The sequence below is a fragment of the Dendrobates tinctorius genome, unplaced genomic scaffold, assembly GCF_039654945.1.
Source record: "Dendrobates tinctorius isolate UK_male_01 unplaced genomic scaffold, ASM3965494v1 ptg000342l, whole genome shotgun sequence".
In the NCBI taxonomy this organism is placed as follows: domain Eukaryota; kingdom Metazoa; phylum Chordata; class Amphibia; order Anura; family Dendrobatidae; genus Dendrobates; species Dendrobates tinctorius.
In genome coordinates this window covers 2,345,247-2,371,303 of record NW_027362008.1, presented here as the reverse complement: position 1 = coordinate 2,371,303, position 26,057 = coordinate 2,345,247, and the positions used below count along the sequence as shown (strand labels likewise).

The 26,057-nt window shown below is 44.8% G+C and overlaps 3 protein-coding genes across 6 annotated transcripts in view; 1 reads left to right on the top strand and 2 right to left on the bottom strand.

Moving 5' to 3' along the window:
- LOC141074931 (uncharacterized) overlaps positions 1-26,057 on the top strand; it is a 1,026,924-nt gene that overhangs the window by 323,509 nt on the left and 677,358 nt on the right. The window lies entirely within an intron of this gene.
- LOC141074919 (uncharacterized) overlaps positions 1-26,057 on the bottom strand; it is a 488,071-nt gene that overhangs the window by 221,940 nt on the left and 240,074 nt on the right. The window lies entirely within an intron of this gene.
- The window catches only part of LOC141074921 (uncharacterized), a 30,942-nt gene continuing 25,480 nt past the window's right edge, over positions 20,596-26,057 (bottom strand). For all 3 annotated transcript variants that reach the window (XM_073562233.1, XM_073562234.1, XM_073562235.1), the window contains one exon: positions 20,596-22,606. In XM_073562233.1, coding sequence (XP_073418334.1) covers positions 20,901-22,606 — 1,706 coding nt within the window. In that variant the 3' untranslated portion in view covers positions 20,596-20,900. The remainder of the gene's footprint in view (positions 22,607-26,057) is intronic.

The following is a 26,057-nucleotide window of genomic DNA, read 5'->3' as shown; positions in this document are numbered from 1 at the left end:
TATATTTGAACTGTGGAGATCATGGACACTGAATGATCCAGAACTGTTATGTATATAGTTGCACCTCTTTAGGTGCCCTCTCTTGGTTTTACATAGGCCTTTTAAGGAATAAGGACTACCTCACTAATTAGCATTTTATTTTTGGAATAAGGACATTTCAAGCACCTTTTGATAGTAAAAGTAGATAATGATAGTGGATAATAAAGGTATTACTAGTACTAGAATAGATTTTATATTTGGTAGTGAGAATTAGGAATGTTTTGAATAAAGATGTAAAATTTGAATAAAGACTTAAAGCTACAGGTGACGAACCAGATATTAGCGGTTGTCACTTAGGTTCAAGAAAATGTGAAAGAAGTGGTAGTCAGTTTACTGCCAACAGCACTTTTGAATTAGGTACTGTATTAAAACATAGATAGTTTAAATTGTTTGCAACGTTCAAGAAACAGTGCTTCTCATATTGAGAAGATTAGATAAGAATTGTTTACTAAGCATTACAAAAATTTTTGTATGTTCCTGTATTTGTCCACCTTTGTTTCTCTTGCAGCCCGCGGACGTGCTGTGTTTAACGGGGGGTATGTGGTGCCCCTGAGGGTTCAGTCACCACAGAGGTACTGCACCTCCTCCTGAGGTGTGGTATCCCACCATCCAGGTAAGGTGGAGACATCTGACCATGCTCCAACACCTGCACGACCCACACCACAAAGTAGTGTAGCAAAGCACCTTTGGTGGCTCCCTGCTTAGAGTGTAGCAAAGCACTTTTGGTGGCTCCCTGCTTGGAACACGAAATGTGCTGGGAGGCGGGTGGAGTTTAGTTTGCACTCAAACGAGCAGGAAGAGTTTAGGATTTAGTGAGTCTAACAGAGTCAGAGGAGGAGAGAAGATCCCCTGAGTGGGATGGTGTAATGAATGGAAGCAGAGGCAGAGATGGTGAAGTTCACATTCGTTTTTATTTTTTAAGTGGAGCCTCGGGACCACGGTCCGGGGGGCTCTGAAGGGGGCGTGACTAGTGAGCCCTGGGCACCCGTAGTAAAACCCCTCAGGCAGGGCCAGAATGGAATACCCGGAGGACACAGGTGCTACCTCCAGTTAGACCCCGAACACGTGGTAGCTGTCCCAGCGGGACCAAAAGGGATAACAAAGATTACAGCAGAGTCCGTAATGCGCTGGGTCCTGGATCCGGTTAGTTGGTAAGGATTCGGTTCCAGTGACCTTCACACAGTCCATGGACTCGGATGGCTGTAGGCGGAACGGGATGGCTTAGGCCCAGATGGTTGCAGATATAACCAGGTAACACAGGATACTGATATGCTGTGGAGACAGAGAGCATTAGACAATGCACAGAGACTGCAGATGCAGCGCAGAAAGGTTAGCATGAGAACCGGATGTAGCAGTGATTGATACTTGTTGCTCCGGCGCTCTCCCTATGGAGGAGAGGCCAGAAATAGCAGCCAGTGCGCTGCCATTGGTTGATTGCATTTTTTGAATAATGCACGCCACCCCTTTTAGAAGGCAAGAGAGCGGGCGGGCGTGCCCTAATAGTCTTAGCTACAGATCTCCTCACAGGACGCCAGGAGGAGGAGACAGGAAGGAGGACAGAACGCTGAGCAGCAGCATGAAAGGCTCGAGGTGAGTGCCCAGAACGGAGAGCAGCGGCAGGCCTGGACTCAGCGCCAGGACGGGGACCGGGTGTAAAAGTATCCCCCTCTTTACACCCCCTCTTCAAGCCTGCATAAAACTGTTTAAGGAGAAGAGGAGCCTGGATGTTCTCCCTAGGCTCCCAAGATCTCTCCTCAGGACCAAAACCCTTCCAGTCCACCAGGTAGTAGGTCTTACTTTTTTTGCGGTTAGGGTTTCCTCAAAAACATCATCCTCCGAGACAGGGTCAGGAGTGGTACCCGGATCCTTAAAGAAGGGACTCAAAACTACTGGTTTGAGGAGAGAAACATGAAAGGAGTTAGGCACACGTAGGGAAGTGGGCAACTTCAGCTTGTACGAGACTGGATTGACCTGTCTCAAGATCTCAAATGGTCCTATGAACCAGGGACCCAATTTGTAGGATGGCATCTTTAACCGGATGTACTTAGAAGAGAGCCAAACCTTGTCTCCGGGGCGAAAGATAGGTGCATCCAAACGTCTCTTGTTCGCATGCCTTATCATACGCTGGGAGGCTTTCTCCAGAGCAGTTTTGGTATCCCTCCAGACCTTAGAAAAATCTTCGGAGAAAGCATCGGCAGCTGGAACGCCAGATGATCCGGAGATGGGAAGAGGTATTACGGGTTGCAATCCGAAGACAATCTGAAAGGGAGACTTTCCAGAAGATTCACTTACTTGATTGTTGTAAGAAAATTCGACCCAGGACAGTAAGTCTACCCAGTCGTCATGATGGGCATTGACAAAGTGACGCAGGAATCCAGCCAGGATTTGATTTGTCCTCTCCATTTGTCCATTGGACTGGGGATGGTATGCTAAGGAAAAATCCAGTTCAATTCTTACCAGTTTACAAACTGCTTTCCAGAATCTTGAGGTGAACTGGACTCCTCTGTCAGACGCGATGTGGAGAGGGAATCCATGGAGACGGAAGATGTGCCGGATGAACAGGTCCGCCAACTCAGGAGCAGTTGGAAGACCGGGTAGTGGAACGAAGTGAGCCATTTTAGAGAAGCTATCCACCACTACCCACACCACAGAACAGCCAGATGAGATTGGGAGATCTGTGATGAAGTCCATCGCGATATGTTGCCAGGGAGCAGACGAATTGGAAGAGGCTGAAGCCTACCTGCGGGTAGATGCTTGGCCGTCTTGTTATGAGCACAGGAAGGACAGGCTGTGACGTACTCCAGAATGTTCTTAGCCATGGCAGGCCACCAGTAGTACCGGGAGATGAGTTGCAGAGTCTTTCTCTGGCCGGCGTGACCAGCCAACTTGGACGAGTCATCCCACCGAAGGACACAAGTACGCTCAGAAGCTGACACGAAAGTCTTCGCGGGAGGCAGCCGGGCAAGATCAGTAGAAGCGACCGCGACTAACCTTGAGGGTTCAATGATGTGCTGCGGTTCTTCTTCTTGATCAAGAGGTAGAAAGGCTCTGGAAAGTGCGTCTGCTTTGACATTTTTGTCAGCTGGGCGAAAATGAAGAACAAAGTTAAAACGAGCAAAAAACAAAGCCCAGCGGGCTTGACGAGGATTCAGCCTTTCTGCAATTTGGATGTAAGGAAGGTTTTTGTGATCGGTGTATACGACTACCTGATGAAGAGCTCCTTCTAGAAGATGCCTCCACTCCTGCAGAGCCAATTTGAAAGCCAACAATTCCTGATCTCCAACAGAATAATTCTTCTCTGCAGAAGAAAAAACCTTGGAAAAAAAACCACAGGAATGCATTCGCCCGGAGGACGATTTCTGGGTTAGTACAGCTCCCGCACCTACTGAAGAGGCATCGACCTCAAGAAAAAATTGTTGATTGGAGTTAGGACGATGAAGAACAGGTGCGACTGCAAAGGCCTTTTTGAGAGAAACAAAGGCCTCCTCAGCCTCAGGAGGCCAATCCTTCGGATTTGTACCTTTCCGGGTTACAGCTGAGATGGGCGCCACTCGGGTGGAGAAGTTAGGAATGAATTGCCTGTAGTAGTTGGAGAAGCCCAGGAATCACTGTATGGCCTTCAACCCAGACGGACAAGGCCACTTGGTACAGCCGATAACTTCTCTGGATCCATTTTTAATCCTGTGGAGGAAACAATGTAACCGAGGAAAGGCAAAGAGGATTGTTCAAAGAGGCACTTTTCAAACTTGGCGTACAGTCTGTTCTCCCTGAGCCTCTGTAAGACCAGGCGCACTTGCCTCCGGTGCGTGACAAAGTCAGTAGAAAAAAATCAGAATGTCGTCTAGGTAGACAACAACACAGGTGTAAAGCAGATCCCTGAAAATGTCATTGACGAACTCTTGGAAAACAGCGGGAGCATTGCTTAGACCAAACGGCATTACCAGGTACTCGTATTGGCCATCACGGGTGTTGAAGGCTGTTTTCCATTCGTCTCCATCTCTGATTTGGATCAAATTGTAAGCCCCTCTGAGATCCAGCTTGGTGAAGATCTTGGCCCCTCGGAGACGGTCAAACAGTTCTGAAATTAGAGGCAAAGGGTACCTGTTTTTTACCATGATCTGGTTCAGTCCTCTGTAGTCGATACAGGGCCGCAGGGATCCGTCCTTTTTCTTCACGAAGAAGAAACCTGCTCCTGCCGGTGATGATGATTTTCGGATAAACCCTCTGGCCAAGTTCTCCTGGATGTAGTCCGACATAGCCTGAGTCTCTGCCTGGGAAAGAGGGTAAACTCTCCCACGGGGAGGAGATGTTCCAGGAAGAAGGTTTATTGGGCAGTCATACAACCTGTGGGGGGGGGGCAGTTTTTCAGCCTCCTTTTTCCCAAAGACATCCGAGAAGGACCAGTAAGCGGATGGTAATCCAGGCAGGGTAGCAGGTTGGACCGGGGGTGAAGCTGGTTCAATCCGGGTTAAACAACGGTCCGAGCAGGAATCTCCCCAATGTAGAATTTCGCCTGTTCTCCAATTAAGGACTGGTTCATGTTTCTGAAACCAAGGCAAACCTAGAAGCAAGGGGTGAGACAAACCAGGGTACACATAAAAACGGATTCTTTCAGAATGCATAAGACCTACCCGGAGTTCCACTGGCTCAGTCTGGAACTGGACGGGTTCGGTCAGAGGCAGGCCATCGACAGCGGTTACTCGCAATGGGTTGGGAAGAGCCTGAACTGGTAAGTGGTAGCAATCCACAAGCTTCTGCTGGATAAAGCTTCCGGCAGCTCCGGAGTCCAACAGACAGAGTCCAGAATATTTTATTGCTCCGCAAGTCACGGAGACTGAGAACTGCAACGAAGTAGAGGAACGTTCTCTACCTAGGGTGGCCTCTCCTACCGAGCCTAGGCACAGGAGTTTTCCGACTTCTTTGGACAGGAGCGGATCAGGTGTTCGGAACTACCACAGTACAGACAGCTTCTTTGCGACGCGCCTCCTGGCGGCGGCTGGCCAGACTTACTCGATCTACCTCCATAGCCTCGGGAGAAGAGGATGAGGTAGAAGTTTGGGAAGAATTAGGCCGGGGTCACACTACAGAGTAATACGGACGAGTGAGAGGCGTTAAAATCACGCATTACACACGGACCAATGATTCTCTATGGGGCAGCTCCCAACAGCCGTATATTTCTCGTCCGTACTCTACGGTCCGTGCCAATCGCAGCATGCTGCGATTGTCATCGTACTACGCCTGTAGTACGCCAATGCAAGTCTATCGGTGCGCAAAAAATACGGATTACACATGGACCACACATGTGACTTGCGAGAAATACGCACTCGGTGTCTTTTAGAAAAGCCGGCAATTCAGTGCGCGATACAGTAAAATCACACTGACAGGTTTAATAAAGAAACGAAAGAATAGATATATACACATAGAATACACACACATACATGTCATTGTGACAAACATATATATATATTTATATTTCACAGAGTTATTCATAGCAGAATAGCCGCTAATTAAATTGCCGGCTTCTATCAAATCCTTCCCCAACCCGACATGACATGACACATGGTTTACATTCAGTAAAGCATTTCATTTCATGTTTTTTTTATATGTCCTTGACTAATAATTAGATGAGGGTTTGTGTGCAAAATTTGGGAGTTGTAGTTATTATTTTAAGGGGTTAATTCGTTGTTAAAAAATGCGTGGGCTTCCCATTGCCCTGTAGAGGTGGCGAATGGGTTAATATAACAAAGGGTTAATGTCACCATTCGATTGTAAGGTGACATTAACCCTTTGTAAGATTAACCCATTTGCCACCTCTACAGGGCAATGGGAAGCCCACGCATTTTTTAACAACGAATTAACCCCTTAAAATAACAACTACAACTCCCAAATTTTGCACACAAACCCTCATCTAATTATTAGTCAGGGACATAGTAAGGCATTTCATTTCATGTTTTTTTATGAGTGTAACCATGTGTCATTTTATGTCGGGTTGGGGAATGATTTGATAGAAGCCGGCAATTTAATTAGCGGCTATTCTGCTATGAAGAACTCTGTGAAATATAAATATATATATATATATGTTTATCTCAATGACTTGTGTGTATGTATATATACTGTATATATATGCATTCTATGTGTCTATATCTATTATTTAGTTTTTGTTTGAAACTCTGTCATAGGGCTCCATTATATGTCCATTTTGCAAGGCGGCGAGAAAATCTCGCCACACGGATTACATACGAATGCCATACGGATTACATACGGATGCAGACATGCGCAAAATACGTGACCACACCTTGCTTACGGATGACATACGCAGCACTATTTAGGGGTCATTCATCCGTATTACGCATGTAAACTACGGACCGCATTTTGCGTCGGTTAGTGTGACCCCGGCCTTAGAGTCCAGGTGGTAGGACATCCTGTCACGCTTAATCTCCACGGAACGCTCCTGAAAATGCAGGTCAATCCGGGTCGCCAAGGAAATCAGGTCATCCAAGATGGTAGGCCTGTCCCGTCCCGCCAGCTTATCCTTAATTTTTCCAGATAGGCCCTCCCACAAGGTAGCCAGCAAGGCCTCATTGTTCCAGGATAGCTCAGACGAGAGGGTGCAAAACTGAACAGCATACTGAGCTACCGAGAGGGTTCCTTGGTGTAAGCGAAGCAGGGCAGAAGCGGTCGACGTGACCCGGCCGGGTTCATCAAAGGTCCTGCGAAAAGTCTCTAGGAAAGATTGAAGATCATTAACCAGCGGGTCTCCTCTCTCCCATAATGGATTCAGCCAGGTGAGAGCCTCCCCTGCTAGATGTGACATAATGAAGCCCACTTTGGCACGGTCAGAAGTAAACATATGCCCCAAGATTTCGAAGTGCAGGGTACACTGATTGAGAAAACCCCGACACTGAGTGAGATCACCATGGAAGCGGGTAGGAGCCGCCAGGCGGGGGCCCTTGCTTGTCATGACAGCAGGTACCTGGGTGTTGCTAGATGAATCAGGAGCAGCCGGGTTCTGCAGAGAATCCATGCGGGTGGACAGGTTACGTAGATACATCGTGATTTTATCCTGTTGATCTCTTAAACGCGTCACCTCTTGGCACAACTCCAACGTCGGAGGCCTCTGGGGTCCAGCGGATTCCATGGCCGGAGCAATCTGTAACGAATGGAAGCGGAGGCAGAGATGGTGACATTCACATTCGTTTTTATTTTTTAAGTGGAACCTCGGGACCACGGTCCAGGGGGCTCCGAAGGGGGCGGGACTAGTGAGCCCCGGGCACCCGTAGTAAAGCCCCTCAGGCAGGGCCAGAATGGAATACCCGGAGGACACAGGTGCTACCTCCAGTTAGACCCCAAACACGTGGCGGCTGTCCATGTGGGACCAAAAGGGATAACAAAGGTTACAGCAGAGTCCGTAATGCGCTGGGTCCTGGATCTGGTTAGTTGGTAAGAAGTCGGTTCCAGTGACCTTCACACAGTCCTTGGACTCGGATGGTTGTAGGCGGAACGGGATGGCTTAGGCCCAGATGGTTGCAGATATAACCAGGTAACACAGGATACTGATATGCTGTGGAAACAGAGAGCATTAGACAATGCACAGAGACTGCAGATGCAGCGCAGACAGGTTAGCATGAGAACCGGATGTAGCAATGATAGATACTTGTTGATCCGCGCTCTCCCTATGGAGGAGAGGCCAGAAAAAGGAGCCAGTGCGCTGCCATTGGTCGATTGCATTTATTGAATAATGCACGCCGCCCCTTTAAGACGGCAAGAGAGCGGGCGGGCGTGCCCTAATAGTCTTAGCTACAGATCTCCTCACAGGATGCCAGGAGGAGGAGACAGGAGGAAGGACAGAACGCTGAGCAGCAGCATGAGAGGCTCGAGGTGAGTGCCCAGAGCGGAGAGCAGCGGTAGGCCTGGACGCAGTGCCAGGACGGGGGCCAGGTGTAACAGCGGCAGACCTGGGCGCTGTGCCAGGACAGGAACCAGGTGTAACAGATGGATGGAAGGAAGTGCTGCAGCCGACCTCAGTGACCTGGGTCCGCTGGCACAGGAAAGGAACATTGAGAGAAAGCCTGACTCTCCATAAGACGGAAAGGATTTGTACGGAACGTAAGGAGAAAAGGAGGACTAAGGATTAGGGTTAGAAGAGAACCCTTCCCAAGTTCACAGCGCAAGGCCGGGGTCCGGTCCCCAAGTTTGCATGGATACTAATGGTCCTGCAGCAGACACCGGAGGAATAGAAGTTGTCACCACTTTATTCCCACACAAGACTTGGGGGCACAACAGCATCGTGAGTGAGCCGGGACTAGGTAGTGAGGAGTCCCCGAAGCAGGCTACAGCTGTCTGCCGTACAAGTAGAGTTCATAGGAACATCTGACAGGAGGAACTCCAGTGTAACTCAGTACTGTGAGTACTTCACCAAAAGGCGCATCAAGGGAGACGTTCAGAAAAGGCACATGTTGGCGGAGTGTTGGAAAGGAGTACTTCATCTTGCCCAGAAGTTGGCTGAGCTCCTGACCCGGAGGACACAGCATGGATGCGGGCCCTTGTACCACAACAGACTGTGAGTAAAGCTTTGGAACTACATGCCCTGGTGTCCTCCACTTATTCCTGCGTCAACCTGCCTGTGGAGGGCTATAACATCACCGCTGCACCACACACACACATCTATCCCAGAGGATCTGTCTGCAGCGTCGGCTTAACATCTTCATTGCCGAACACCACAGGTGGCGTCATGAATCACTCAAACTTTCATCAGTCTAAGCATACTGAACTTCCCCTTTTACAATGGGCGCCCAGGGCCACGGACCGGGTCCCACCTGCCGTGACATCTCCCGAGTACCCCACGGCCCTGGGAGGGCAACCCACTGGTATGCAGTAGTCCACAATGGTAAGGCAGTAATAAAAGAACCATTCATCACCTGTATGCAGTAGTCCACAATGGTAAGGCAGTAATACATGAACCATTCATCACCGGTATACAGTAGTCCACAATGGTAAGGCAGTAATACATGAACCACTCATCACCGGTATGCAGTAGTCCACAATGGTAAGGCAGTAATACATGAACCACTCATCACTGGTATACAGTAGACCACAATGGTAAGGCAGTAATAGAAGAACCACTCATCACCAGTATACAGTAGTCCACAATGGTAAGGCAGTAATACATGAACCACTCATCACCGGTATACAGTAGTCCACAATGGTAAGGCAGTAATACATGAACCATTCATCACCGGTATACAGTAGTCCACAATGGTAAGGCAGTAATACATGAACCACTCATCACCGGTATACAGTAGTTCACAATGGTAAGGCAGTAATACATGAACCATTCATCACCGGTATACAGTAGTCCACAATGGTAAGGCAGTAATACATGAACCATCCATCACCGGTATACAGTAGACCACAATGGTAAGGCAGTAATATACAAGAACCATCCATCACCGGTATACAGTAGACCACAATGGTAAGGCAGTAATACATGAACCATTCATCACCGGTATACAGTAGTCAACAATGGTAAGGCAGTAATACATGAACCACTCATCACCGGTATACAGTAGTCCACAATGATAAGGCAGTAATACATGAACCATCCATCACCGGTATACAGTAGACCACAATGGTAAGGCAGTAATACATGAACCACTCATCACCGGTATACAGTAGTCCACAATGATAAGGCAGTAATACATGAACCGCTCATCACCGGTATACAGTAGTCCACAATGGTAAGACAGTAATACATGAACCATCCATCACCGGTATACAGTAGTCCACAATGATAAGGCAGTAATACAAGAACCATTCATCACCGGTATACAGTAGTCCACAATGGTAAGATAGTAATACATGAACCATCCATCACCGGTATACAGTAGTCCACAATGGTAAGGCAGTAATACATGAACCATTCATCACCGGTATACAGTAGTCCACAATGGTAAGGCAGTAATACATGAACCACTCATCACCGGTATACAGTAGACCACAATGGTAAGGCAGTAATACATGAACCATCCATCACCGGTATACAGTAGTCCACAATGGTAAGGCAGTAATACATGAACCATTCATCACCGGTATACAGTAGACCACAATTGTAAGGCAGTAATACATGAACCATTCATCACCGGTATACAGTAGTCCACAATGGTAAGGCAGTAATACATGAACCACTCATCACCGGTATACAGTAGTCCACAATGATAAGGCAGTAATACATGAACCATCCATCACCGGTATACAGTAGACCACAATGGTAAGGCAGAAATACATGAACCACTCATCACCGGTATACAGTAGTCCACAATGATAAGGCAGTAATACATGAACCATCCATCACCGGTATACAGTAGACCACAATGGTAAGGCAGTAATACATGAACCACTCATCACCGGTATGCAGTAGTCCACAATGGTAAGGCAGTAATACATGAACCATCCATCACCGGTATGCAGTAGTCCACAATGGTAAGGCAGTAATACATGAACCATCCATCACCGGTATACAGTAGACCACAATGGTAAGGCAGTAATACATGAACCATTCATCACCGGTATGCAGTAGTCCACAATGGTAAGGCAGTAATACATGAACCACTCATCACCGGTATGCAGTAGTCCACAATGGTAAGGCAGTAATACATGAACCATCCATCACCGGTATACAGTAGACCACAATGGTAAGGCAGTAATACATGAACCATTCATCACCGGTATACAGTAGTCCACAATGGTAAGGCAGTAATACATGAACCATCCATCACCGGTATACAGTAGACCACAATGGTAAGGCAGTAATACATGAACCATCCATCACCGGTATACAGTAGACCACAATGGTAAGGCAGTAATACATGAACCATTCATCACCGGTATACAGTAGTCCACAATGGTAAGGCAGTAATACATGAACCATCCATCACCGGTATACAGTAGTCCACAATGATAAGGCAGTAATATACAAGAACCATCCATCACCGGTATACAGTAGTCCACAATGGTAAGGCAGTAATACATGAACCACTCATCACCGGTATACAGTAGTCCACAATGATAAGGCAGTAATATACAAGAACCATCCATCACCGGTATACAGTAGACCACAATGGTAAGGCAGTAATACATGAACCATTCATCACCGGTATACAGTAGTCAACAATGGTAAGGCAGTAATACATGAACCATTCATCACCGGTATACAGTAGACCACAATGGTAAGGCAGTAATACATGAACCACTCATCACCGGTATACAGTAGTCCACAATGATAAGGCAGTAATACATGAACCATCCATCACCGGTATACAGTAGACCACAATGGTAAGGCAGTAATACATGAACCATCCATCACCGGTATCATAGGAATGGGGGTTTCAAATGAGTCATTCACCAGATCATGCATCCATCAACAAACACACAGCAGCAAGTATGACTATACTAGCGCATGGCGGAACAGTCATGCGCACTTTTTATAGCGAACGGACCTTCCGGAAGCCTCCAGAATCCTGAGCTGAACCAATGGAATCAGGAGCAGGACCTGAGCACCTGACTCCTGAAATCCAATGGGAGATCGTCCCACGAGCATGCTCAGAGGAAGGAATGAAGGACCTAGCCTCTGGAGAGAGTTGCTGTAAAGCAATCTCCTCTGCAATCTCTTCTGCAGTGGAGAGAGAGCAGGAGACTGCAGGATGTGAGGGTCTAGATTCCTGCATAGTTAGTGCAGAAATCTGACTCCTAACAAGTATCAGTGTACAGGTAATACAGTGATCACCGGTGACATTATACACAGGAGCTCTGTATATAGTGTATAGTGTACAGGTAATACAGTGATCACCGGTGACATTATACACAGGAGCTCTATATATAATGTATAGGTAATACAGTGATCACCAGACCGCTGTATATAGTATGCAGTATACACTGTCAGTGTACAGGTAACACATTAACTCACCAGTGATGTCTCTAGGAGAAGTCCTTCATCTTTGCTTTTCATCTTTCATCCAGCACAGACTGCCATCACTTCTTCCAGCCAGTGCTCATCTCTGCAGGACATAACAGTTATCTAGAGCACCACTTCCAGAACACATTACTTAATTTTAACCCAAATTCTAAACTACACCTGATGAAGAAAAAAAGCGAGAGTGTCGCTCTGCACATTAACAGGACTACCCACCCATTTAAAACAGTATCCTGAAATAACAAAATAAATACATCTCTGCAGTAATAATATCCCTTAATTAGCATGTAAAGCAGGAATAGATCAATCCACAAAATAGATTGTGTGTCTAGCATGGTGGATATTAAAACTTAACCTTTATTAGGTAAAATTGTAAAAAGCCAAGTAAGTCAAACAAAAACAAAGGGGTACCACAGTGAAGGAAGCGCCCTATAACCAAAGAACTGAAAAGGGGGGGTTCTTAAAAAGGTACTACTGGCCTCTTAGATCCTCAATATTAATCTGACCTGATAGCAAAATGACTATAGTTGCCCATAGGATTTGTCATACACTTGCCCAATTAATTCACAATAACATGTATGGGTATAACATCCTTTTCTTATAAGCACCACTTATTTGTACTATATAAAGAGATCATGTATATACTATTCATCCTATGGGCAACTATAGTCATTTTGCTATCAGGTAAGATTAATATTGAGGATCTGAGAGGCCAGAAGTACCTTTTTAATAACGACCCCCCCTTCTGTTCATTGGTTATAGGGCACTTCCTTCACTTTGGTACCCCTTTGTTTTTGATGTTTGACTAATTTGGCTTTTTACAATATTACCTAATAAACGTTAAGTTTTAATATTCACCTTGCTACACAAATAATCCCTTAATTATTATTATTATTATTATTTATTGTTATAGCGCCATTTATTCCATGGAGCTTTACATGTAGGGAGGGGTATACATAAAAACAGGTACAATAATGTTAAACAATACAAGTCATAACTGGTACAGGAGAGAGGACCCTGCCCTCGAAGGCTCACAATCTACAAGGGATGGGTGAGAATACAGTAGGCGAGGGTAGAGCTGGTCATGCAGCGGTTTGGTCGATCGGTGGTTACTGCAAGTTATAGGCTTGTCGGAAGAGATGGGTCTTCAGGCTCTTTTTGAAGGTTTCGATGGTAGGTGAGAGTCTGATATGTTGTGGTAGAGAGTTCCAGAGTAGGGGGGATGCGCGAGAGAAATCTTGTATGCGATTGTGGTAAGAGGAGATAAGAGGGGAGTAGAGAAGGAGATCTTGTGAGGATCGGAGGTTGCGTGCAGGAAAGTACCGGGAGACGAGGTCACAGATGTATGGAGGAGACAGGTTGTGGATGGCTTTGTATGTCATGGTTAGGGTTTTGTACTGGAGTCTCTGGGCAATGGGGAGCCAGTGCAGGGATTGACAGAGGGGAGAAGCTGGGGAATAGCGGGGGGACAGGTGTATTAGAGTTTAGAATAGATTGGAGGGGTGCGAGAGTGTTCGAGGGGAGGCCACTGAGCAGGAGGTTGCAGTAGTCAAGGCGAGAGATGATGAGGGCATGGACTAGGGTTTTTGCAGATTCTTGGTTGAGGAATGAACAGATTCGTGAAATATTTTTGAGTTGAAGTTGACAGGAAGTGGGAAGGGCTTGGATATGTGGTTTGAAGGAGAGATCAGCATCAAGGATTACTCCGAGGCAGCGAGCTTGTGGGACTGGGGAGAGTGGGCAGCCATTTACTGTAATGGATGGGTTCGTTGGGGGGGTCACGTGAGATGGGGGAAAGATGATGAATTCTGTTTTGTCCATGTTAAGTTTCAGAAATCTGGTAGAGAAGAAGGATGAAATAGTGGACAGACATTGAGGGATTCTGGTTAGCAGGGAGGTGATATCTGGTCCAGAGATGTAGGTCTGTGTGTCATCAGCATAGAGATGATACTGAAAGCCATGAGATTCTATAAGCTGTCCCAGGCCAAAGGTGTAAATGGAGAAGAGCAGGGGTCCTAGGACTGAACCTTGTGGGATTCCGACAGATAGGGGGCGAGGTGAGGAGGTGGTGTGTGAGTGGGAGACGCTGAATGTCCGGTCTGTTAGGTGTGATTAATTAGCCCCTATGGTATATCCTGGCCCCCGTGTGTCAAATTTCTGGCTCCAGCTGTATGTTCTCCCATCCTGCCTTCATGAGTATTCATTCTGCCCCTATGTGATGTCCCATGATCCTGCACCATCTGTCTCCATCGTATCCATCCTGCCCCATTATCCCTCCCCATGTCTCCATCCTGCCCCGTTATCCTGACCCCTGCTTCATTCTGCCCCCCCGTGCTCTATTCTGCCCCCGTGCTCCATGGCAAATTTTAGGCCACGCCCCTAACCATACCCATGTCAAAACTAGTCACACCCATATCCATGCCCCAATTGCACCCATTTATCACTGCTGATCACAGACTGGTACTGAGGGCACAGTTGCTGGTACTATGAGCACAATGACTGGTACTGAGGAAAAGAAAGAAAGAACAGAGAGAAAAAAGAACAGAAAGAAAGGATAGAGAGAAAGAACAGAGAGAGAGAAAGACCAGAGAGCGAAAGAAAGAACAGAGAGAAAAAGAAAGGGGGGAAAGAACAGAGAAAGAAAGGAGAGAAAAAATGAACAGGGAGAAATAAAGAGGGGAAACAAAGAAAGAACAGAGAGAAAGAAAGAACAGAGAGAAAGAGGGAAAAAAAAAAGAACAGAGAAAGAAATAACAGAAAAAAAGGATAGAAAGAAAGAACAGAGAACGAAAGAAAGAACAGAGAGGGAAAGAAAGAACAGAGAGGGAAAGGAAGAACAGAGAGAAAGAAAGAGGAAAGAAAGAACAGAGAGTGAAAGAACAGAGAGAAAGAGGGGAACAAAAGGAAGAACAGAGAAAGAAAGGGGAACGAAAGAACAGAGAAAGAGGGGAAAGAAAGAACAGAGAGAAATAGGGGAAAGAAAGAACAGAGAAAGAAAGAGGGGAAGAAATGACAGGGAATGAAAGAGGGGAAAGAAAGAACAGAGAGAGAAAGAGGGGAAAGAAAGAACAGAGAGAAAGAAAGTACAGAGAGAGAGAAAGAGGGGTAAAAAAGAACAGAGAGACAAAGAAAGAACCAAGAGAGAAAGAAAGGATAGAAAGAACAGTGAGAGAAAGAGAGGGGAAGAAAGAACAGAGATAGAAAGGGGAAAGAAATAACAGAGAAAGAGGGGAAAGAAAGAACAGAAAGGAAGAACAGAGAGAAAGAAAGAAAGAGGGGAAAGAAAGAACAGAGAGAGAAAGAGAAAGAAATATGGGAAAGAAAGAACAGAGAGAAAGAAAGAGGGGAAAGAAATAACAGAGTAAGAAAGAGGGGAAAGAAAGAACAGAGAAAGAACAGAGAAAAAAAAAAAAAGGGGTAAGAAAGAACAGAGAGAAAGAACAGAGAGAAAAAGAAAGAGGGGTAAGAAAGAACAGAGAAAGAACAGAGAGAAAGAACAGTGAAAGAAAGCGAGGGGAAAGAAACAACAGAGAGGGAAATAAAGGGGAAAGAAAGAACAGAGAGATAAAGAAAGAGGGGAAGTACAGAGAGAGAAAGGAAGAACAGAGAGAAAGAAAGAACAGAGAGCAAAAAAAGAAAAGATAAAGAAAGAAAGAAAGAAAGAGGGGGAGAATGTACAGAAATTAAGAGGGGAAAGAAAGAACAGAGAGAAAGGGGGGAAGAAAGAACAGAGAAAGAAAGAAAGAGGGAAAGAACAGAGAATGAAAGAAAGAGGGGAAGAATGTACAGAAATTAAGAGGGGAAAGAAAGAACAGAAAGAAAGGGGAAAAAAGAAAGAACAGAGAGAAAGAGGGGAAAGAAAGAGGAAAAAAAGAACAGAGAGAAAGAAAGAGGGGAAGAAAGAAAACAGAGAGAAAGAAAGAAGGGAAAAGAAGAAAGTGCAGAGAGAAAGGAGAAAGAAAGAAGAGAGAAAGAAAGAACAGAGAGAAAGGAAGAACAGATAGAAAGAGGGGAAAGAAAAAGAACAGAGTGAAAGAAAGAACAGAGAGAGAAAGAAAGGAGAAACAACTAGAGAGAGAAAGAGGGGGAAGAAAGAACAGAGAGAAAGAGGGGAAAGAAAGAGAAGAGAAAGAAAGAGGAGTTAGAAAGAACAGAGAGAAAAAACAAATGAGAGCGAAAGAAAGAACAGAGAGAGAAAGAGAACAGAGAGAGAAAGAACAGAGAAAGAGGGGAAAGAAAGAACACAGAAAGAAATATTAGCGAGGGAAAGAAAACAGAGAAACAGAGAAAGAAAGATTCTATAAAGATACTATAGCAGCCCAGCTTCCATTGTAATGCCCACCTTAGCCTCTCGATGCAGGACATATTATGATCCGCTCACATGGCCGGCATCCTTGATTCCAAGGTGATCCCACTGTCCGTGCTGTCGGAGGACACGGTGATGGATCTGAAGCATTCCCTGAAGTGCTTCCATGGTTCCGTCACAATCTCCTCCCGAAATTATCTAATTTCCAGTCAGCTTACAGCACGTCACTTCCGGTGGAACGGCACATGCGAGTTTTAACGTGCTCCTCAGGGCTCCACCGTGTACTCATGTGTCCATGGGAAAAGTAAGCTCCCGGCTGGGACAGCGGGGCAGACTCTCAAAATCGGGACTGTCCCGCTGGATCCGGGACGGTTCGGAGGTTTGAATACTCCCCACCATACACCGACCTCATACACGCACGGCTCCAAACACCTCCATACACACACTGTTCCACTTTGTAGGCCTCGTACAAACACGGCTCTGCTCTTAACACCTCACACACACACAGCTCCACTCAATACACACATGGCTCCACTCTGTAAACCTCGTACACATGCGGCTCTGCTCCGTACACACGTCTCCACTCAGTAAACCTTGTACACATGCGGCTCTGCTCCATACACCTCGTACTCATGCGGCTCCGCTCCGTACTCCTCGTACTCATGCTGATCCGCTCCACACACCCCGTACACACATGGCTCTGCTCAGCTCCGTGCACTTCATACATACAGGGCTCCATTTCGTACACCCAGTAGACACGCGGCTCCGCTCCGTACCCACACGGCTCCGCTCCGTACACCAAGTACACATGGCTCTACTCCGTACACCAAGTACACACACGGCTCCGCTCCGTACACCAAGTTCATACACAGCTCCATACACCATGTACACGCGCGGCTCCACTCCGCACACCTCATACACACACGGCTCCGCTCCGTACACCTCGCACACACACGGCTCCACTCAGCACACACATGTCTACTTTACATCAGCACAATTTTGGAACCAAATTTTTTTTTTTTGTTAGGAAGTTATAAGGGTTAAAAGTTGACCAGCGATTTCCCATTTTTACAACAAAATAAACAAAACCATTTTTTTGGGACCACATCACATTTGAAGTGAGTTTGGGGGGGGTCAATTTAACAGAAAATACCCAAAAGTGACACCATTCTAAAAACTGCACCCCTCAAGGTATTCAAAACTACATTCAAGAAGTTAATTACATACTTCACAAGAATTGAAGCAATGTGAAATGAAAAAATGAACATGGACAATATTTGTTGTGCAATTTCTCCTGAGTACACCGATACCCATGTGTGGAAGAAGACCAATCCTTAGGCGCACGGCAGTGCTCAGAAGGAAAGGAGCATCATTTGAGATTATGAATGTCAAATTGGCTGGAATCAAGAGCGGACACCAGGTCGTACTTGGAGAGCCCCTGATGTACCTAAACAGTGGAAACCCCACATAAGTGACCCCATTTTGGAAACTAAACCCCCCAAGGAACTTATCTAAATGTGTGGTGAGCACTTTGAACCCCCAAGGGCTTAACAGAAGGTTATAATGTAGAGCCGTAAAATTAAAAAATCAGCTATGAAAATAAATGAGACATGATGAATCTCGTCTACCATTGCTATGAGAATACGGACTGATGAGGTGAGATCATTGCGCTATCTCTCTGGTTTAAATTTAGTTATAAGTTGGTTTTATTTTGATTTACACCCATTTCTGTTGACACCAGATGGATACATGAGCAATCTACTCGTATAACCCATCCGACTGACCACTGTCTATTTGAGCAGCTTGGAGAAAATCAATTATGTGCATGTGGACCAGTGCGGATACAATGCTGATACATGGCGGATACATGAGGCATACATGGTCCTTCAGATCACGTTTATTTAGTTATATTGGGCTTTTTAGATAGGTTATCTCATCGACCACGGTTGATAATGGTATTTATGCAAGTCTGCTCAGGAATCACCCACTCCTGGGATCTCTCTGAACAGGGATCACCCAAACCCAGGATCTGTCTGCACAGGGATCACACACACCCAGGATCTGTCTGCTCAGGGATCACCCAAACCCAGGATCTGTCTGCACAGGGATCACCCACACCCAGGATCTATCTGCAAGTCGGAAGCTTGATCAAGTCTATACCACAGTCAGGATTTGTTCACAGTGGTGAATATACCATAATTTATTTTTATTGCCTGTATATACACTGCTCAAAAAAGTAAAGGGAACATTAAAATCCCACATCCTAGATATCACTGAATGAAAAATATTTCAGTTGCAAATTATTCATTACATAGTGGAATGCGCTGAGAGCAATAAAACATAAAAATGATCAATGTAAATCACAATATCCCATGGAGGTCTGAATTTGGAATGATACTTAAAATCATAGTGGAAAATCAAATTACAGACTGATCCAACTTCAGTGGAAATGCCTCAAGACAAGGAAATAATGATGCTCAGTAGTGTGTCTGGCCTCCACGTGCCTGTATGACCTCCCTAAAATGCCTGGGCATGCTCCTGATGAGGCAACCAATGTTCTCCTGAAGGATCTCCTCCCAGACCTGGATTAAAGACTTAGTCAACTCCTGGACAGTTTGTGGTGTAACGTGGCATTTGTGGATGGAATGAGACATGAGGTCCCACATGTGCCTGATTTTCATTCAAGCCTGGGGAACGAGCAGGCCAGTACATAGCATGAATGCCTTCATCATGCAGGAACTGCTGAGACTTCAGCCACATGAGGCCTAGCATTGTCATGCATCAGAAGGAACCCAGGACCCAGTGCACCTGCTTATGGTCTCACAATGGGTCTGAGGATCTCATCCCTTTACTTAATGGCAGTCCGGCTATAATTGGTTAGCAAATGGAGGGCTGTGCAGCCCTCCAAAGAAATGTTTCCCCACCTCATTACTGACCCACTGCCAAAGTGGTTATGCTGGAGGATGTTGCAGAAAACAGAAAGTTCTCCATGGCATCTCCCGACTCTGTCACATGTGCACAGTGCGAACCTGCTTTCATCCGTGAAGAGCACAGGGCACCAATGTCGAATCTGCCAATCTTCGTATTCTCTGGCAAATGCCAATCACCCTGCACGGTGTTGGGCTAGGTTGGATGTCAGACCCTTATTCCATGGAGTCTGTTTTTGACAGTTTGAGCAGACAAAAGGATGTTAATGGTCTGCTGGAGGTCATTTTGCACGGCTCTGGCACTGCTCCTCCTTGCATAGAGGTAGCGGTCCTGCTGCTGGATTGTTGCCTTCCTACGGCCCCCTCTACGTCTCTTGATATCTGCTCCATGCTCTGGCCACTGTGTTTACAGACACAGCTACTAGTGATGAGCGAGTATACTCATTGCTCGGGTCTCCCTGGTTTCAGAGTATTTTGGCATGCTCGGAGATTTAGTTTTCATCACCTTGGCTACATGATTTGTGACTGCTTGACAGCTTGAATACGTGTAGAATGCCTGCTTGTTAGGGAATTCCCACATGTATTCAGTCTGTCAACAAGTCGAAAATCATGCTGCTGAGACAACAAAAAATAAATCTCTGAGCACACCAAAATACTTGGAGACCACCCGAGCATACTTGAGGAGACCCGAACAACGATGCTACTCGCCCATCACTAACAGCTACTCTTCTTGCCACAGTTAACTTTGATGTGCCATCCTGGATGAGCTGCACTAACTGAGCAACTTCTGAGGGTTGTAGACACAGCCTGCTAATGTACAGTACCTCTAGGGGTGAGAGCATTGACAAAATGCAAATGTGACCAAAACAACAGCCAAAAAGGATGAGAAAAGAGAAATGGTCTGTGGTCACCCCCTGCAGAATCACTCCTGTATAGGTTGTCTTGCTAATTGCTGATCATTTCTACATGGTGTCTTTTCCATTTGAACAACAGCAGGAGAAACTGATTCACCATCAGTGTTGCTTCATAACTGGTCAGGTTGACATCACAGAAGTGATTGACTTGGAGTCACATTGTGTTGTTTAAGTGTTCCCTTTATTTTTTGAGCAGTGTGTATACTGGATTAAATATTTTTGGATAAATCCTGAAGATCAGTGAGAACATACTGTCAGGTCATTATTTTGTGGCTTGTGTTCTTTTTTCCAGTGCTTTGCTACCTGGTTATGACTGCTCAAGATAATGCAGAGGAAGAAGTACAGACCCCTAGAGACAAACCTCTGATAACACTCAGTTGGGCTTATCATAAAATTTAACCTAAACTTTACAAGCTAATACCTCAACAAAGGAGATGAGAATTAAAATCTGAAAAAATTTTTTATTAAGCTCTGCAGCCACTATGCAATGATGGGACCAGTTTAACATGCTCAAGCTGCTGGAAGGTCCCCTTTAAAGATCCAAATAATTTTAATTTTTTTCCCTAATATTTTTTTTCTCAAAATTTGTTGTGGATTTGCCAATAAAGGCTGATTTGGAATCAAATTGATTCAGCAAATAGTGTAAGTGTTCCAATGCCTTCACCTGCCCTGAAAATACATGTACGACACTCTCAGGTCTTCCACCGTTTATGGAAACGTACAAAACACAGTGAACATAACTACAGTTAATTTCTTTCATGAGTTCTCTTATGTCGAACAAGATTATATTTTTGTATAAAACGTCTCTCACACAGTGGACATGAATACGGCTTCTCTCCAGTGTGAATTTTCTCATGTGTAGTAAGACTTGCTTTACATGTAAAAGATTTCTCACATTCGGAGCATGAATACTTTTTTTCTCCTGTGTGAATTCTCTGATGGTTAAGAAGTTGTGATTTGTGCGTAAAGCGCTTTTCACATTGTAAACATGAAAACAGTTTCTCCCCGGTGTGAGTTGTTTGATGTACAACTAAATAAGATTTAGTTTTAAAACATTTCCCACATTGTGAACATGAATACGGCTTCTCTCCAGTGTGACTTCTCTGATGACGAACAAAACTTTCTTTTCGTGTAAAACATTTCCCACATTCTGAACATGAATACGGCTTCTCTCCAGTGTGAATTTTCTCATGTATATCAAGAATTGATTTATATATAAAAGATTTCCCACATTCTAAACATGAATATAGATTCTCTCTTGTGTGACTTCTCTCATGTGTCAGAAGATTTGATTTATTAGAAAAGCATTTCTCACAGTTTGAACATGAATACGGCTTCTCTCCTGTGTGAATTCTCTGATGTTTAACAAGATTTGTTTTAATAGTAAAGCATTTCCCACATTCGGAACATGAATATGGCTTCTCTCCTGTATGAATTCTCTGATGTGTAGTAAGACTCCATTTATTTGTGAAGGATTTCCCACATTCCAAACATGAAAATGACTTTTCTCCTGTGTGAATTTTCTCATGTCTAACAACTTCGTATTTATGTGTATAACATTTCCCACATTCTGAACATGCATAGGTCTTCCTACCTGTATGAATTCTCTGATGTCTAATAAGACTCCCTTTATATGCGAAGGACTTCCCACATTCCGAACATGAAAGTGGCTTCTCTCCTGTGTGAATTCTCTCATGAATAACAAATGTTGATTTATTAGTAAAGCATTTCCCACATTTTGAACATGAATATGGCTCCTCTCCTGTATGAATTCTCTGATGTGTAATAAGAATATTTTTAACTGAGAAGGACTTCCCACATTCGGAACATGAATATGGCTTCTCTCCTGTATGAATTCTCTGATGTGTAATAAGATTATTTTTAACTGCGAAGGACTTCCCACATTCCGAACATGAATATGGTTTTTCTCCTGTGTGAATTCTCTGATGTCTAACAAATTTTGATTTATATGTAAAGCATTTCCCACAATCTGAACAGGAGTATGGCTTCTCTCCTGTATGAATTCTCTGATGTGTAATAAGATTATTTTTAACTGCGAAGGACTTCCCACATTCCGAACATGAATATGGCTTTTCTCCTGTGTGAATTCTCTGATGTTTAACAAATTTTGATTTATATGTAAAGCATTTCCCACATTCTGAACAGGAGTATGTTTTTTTTCCTTTGTTCTTTCTTTTTGTTAAAAAATCTGAGCTTGTTGTAAGTTGCTTGTCGCACTGAAATCTTGTATCCACTTTGTCACCTGGAAGTGTGGTAACAATGTGAGATTGCTCAGGAGAGGGTTCCTCATGATTAGGAGGATGATAGGAAAGTGAAGTGCTGTGAAGTCCAGGAGATCCATGAAGGGTAATGAGGTTTTCTCCATTAGACTGCTTCCTGATATCTTCTTTCTTACAATTTAATGATAAACTGTTATTCTCACAATGATTTCCTAAAAAGATAAAAGGTAGACTGAATGTAACTTTTTTTTAACAAAACAAAAGGGATTTTAACTTTTTTTTTTTTTATGGAGCTCACAATGAAGACCTTCATCAATGAAAGGATCGGTAATAAGAAAGACAACTAGATACCGTAACATTAACACAATGACGGGTAAAGTGAATAACACTTATATACTGGTGACATTGGCACAAGTCAGGGGTGGCAGAGATCAGATAGTAAATAGACAGTTCTGTCATCAGAAACTACCCCCTTAATAAATCACCAGTGCCATTTCTCTCTCTCAAGCTTCCTATCAAGCCCTTAGCGTAGAAAAGTGTCCACACAATTAAAAATGGAGTTTTATCATTTCATTACCGTATGTAAATAAGATTGACTAGTCTCAAAGGTGGTCCTACATCCAGGAGCAGTTGCGCTCCAGCCACCGTAATCGTCCTCAGTATATGGCTAAGGGCATGATAGGAAACCTTAGAAGACTGCAATAGCTCTGAAGGCACATGAAGGGGGTAAATCCTAAATTACAGGCGCCTGCATCCTGTGTGAACAGAGGCCACAGTTTACAGAACCATTTGGGCCCAACTGCAAAAAATAAAAATAAAGTGCACAGAAACATATCAATATATGTAAGGTATTAGTTGGAAGATTTTTTGCCTCTTTTTGTGGTTTTTATGTTAGAGTAGGACTTGCAAGTGTAAGGACCCTTGACGTCGGTTGCCAGCTTACGTATTATGGCCAGAATATCAACTAATACCTTACCTTGGTCTGACTTCTTTCATGTACAACTAGAGCTGATTCTTATGAAAAACATTTCCCCCATTATAGCCCTTACAGATCCATTTTTGTTATTGATTTTTAATTATTTTTCTCAGGTGTTTGATAATCAGGCTCACTACCTTTCTTTACCAGAAGAGGGAGTTCCTCGGGCCTCAGTAGTGAAGGGGAAAATGAACTCACAACAGTACCTCCCCCTTGAGGAGGGGTCACCGAACCCTCATCCACGCCACCAGGGCGATCAGGGTGAGCCCGATGAAAGGCACGCACCAATCTTTTGGCATGAATATCAGAGGCAGAGACCCAGGAATTATCCTCCTGACCATAACCCTTCCACTTAACCAAATACTGGAGTCTCCGTCTAGCCAGACGGGAATCCAGTATCTTCTCTACCTCATATTCCATGTTACCTTCAACCAATACAGGGTCTGGAGGTGCCACCCCAGGAACTACTGGTTCAACAAACCTCTTCAACAAGGACTTATGAAACACATTATGGATTTTAAATGTGACAGGAAGAGCCAACCGAAAAGAGACCAGATTAATGATCTCCAAAATCTTGTAAGGCCCAATAAATCTAGGCTTAAACTCAGGAGAAGCCACCTTCATAACGATATTTTTTGATGATAACCAAACCATATCACCCACCTTAAACCGGGGACCAATGGTCCTATGTCGGTTGGAAAACCGCTGGGCCTTTTCCTGGGAGAGAGATAACTTATCCACCACTTGGTCCCAGATCTGGTGCATTCTCTCCACCACAGTGTCAACACCTGGGCAGGCAGAAGGCTCCACCTGCCCTGAAGAAAATCGAGGATGAAAGCCAAAGTTACAAAAAAAAGGTGACATCAAAGAGGCAGAACTAGCTCTATTATTTAAAGCAAATTCGGCCAAGGCCAAAAATGAAACTCAATCATCCTGATCAGCGGAAATAAAACATCTCAAATACGACTCCAAGGTCTGGTTTGTTCTCTCCGTCGGCCCATTGGTCTGAGGGTGAAACGCAGAGGAGAAGGACAACTGAATTCCCAGCTTGGAACAGAACGTCCTCCAAAATCTAGACACAAACTGAACTCCTCTGTCAGATACAATGTTCTCAGGAATCCCGTGCAAGCGAACCACCTGTTGCAAAAACAGGGGCACCAACTCAGAAGAAGATGGCAACTTAGGGAGTGGTACAAGATGAACCATCTTAGAGAACCTATCACAAATCACCCAAATAACAGTCATTCTCTGAGAGACAGGCATATCAGAGATGAAATCCATTGAAATATGGGTCCTCGGCCTCCTGGGGACCGGCAAAGGCATCAACAACCCACTAGAGCGAGAACAAGGTTTAGACCGGGAGCAAGTCCCACAGGACTGCACAAAATTCCTGACATCACGAGACAAGGCAGGCCACCAAAAAGACCGACTCACCAGATCTCTAGTACCAAAAATACCTGGATGACCAGCCAATGCAGAGCAATGAACTTCAGACATCACTCTCTTCTTCCACTGGTCAGGGACATACAACTTTCCACTGGGACAACGCTCAGGTTTGTCCTCCTGGAACTCTTCCAGAGCACGTCTCAAATCGGGCGAGATGGCAGAAAGAACTACCCCTTCGCCTAAGATGGCAGCAGGCTTGGTCACCACAGGAGAATCAGCAAAGAAGCTCCTGGAAAGAGCGTCAGCCTTGACATTCTTAGTGCCAGGAAGAAAAGAGACCACAAAATCAAAACGTGTAAAAAACAAGGCCCATCTAGCCTGTCTAGGGTTCAAGCGTTTGGCCGACTCCAGGTAAATCAAATTCTTGTGGTCAGTGAGGACCACGACTTGATGTTTAGCTCCCTCCAACCAATGTCTCCACTCCTCAAATGCCCATTTCATGGCCAACAGTTCCCGATTCCCCACATCATAGTTACGTTCAGATGGGGAGAACTTTCGGGAAAAGAAAGCACAGGGATTCATTTTAGATGTTACAGGATCCTTTTGGGACAAAACAACTCCTGCACCAATCTCAGAAGCGTCCACCTCTACCTTGAACGGGAGTGAGACATCAGGTTGCCGCAAAACCGGGGCAGAAGTGAATCTTCGCTTCAGCTCCTGAAAAGGAAGAAACAGCCTCCGGAGACCAATTCAACACATCAGCACCCTTCTTAGTCAGATCAGTCAATGGCTTGGCAATACTAGAAAATTTTGCTATAAATTTCCGATAAAAATTAGCAAAACCCAAAAACTTCTGAAGGGCCTTCAAAGAAGTGGGCTGAACCCAATCATAAATGGCCTGTACCTAGGCCGGATCCATTTCAATAGTTGACGGAGACAAAATAAATCCCAAAAATGAAATCCTCTGTACTCCAAAAAGGCATTTCGATCCTTTGACATACAGGGAATTCTCCCTCAAGATCCGGAACACCGTCCGAACATGTTCCACATGAGAATCCCAATCCTTGGAGAAGATCAAAATATCATCCAGATAGATAATCAAAAATTTATCGACAAAATCTCGGAAAATGTCGTTCATGAAGCACTGGAAGACAGAAGGGGCATTAGTGAGCCCAAAAGGCATCACCAGGTACTCAAAATGTCCCTCTTGAGTATTAAACGCCGTCTTCCATTCATCCCCATGCTTAATGCGGATAAGATTATACGCCCCCCTGAGGTCAAGCTTGGTAAACCAGCAAGCA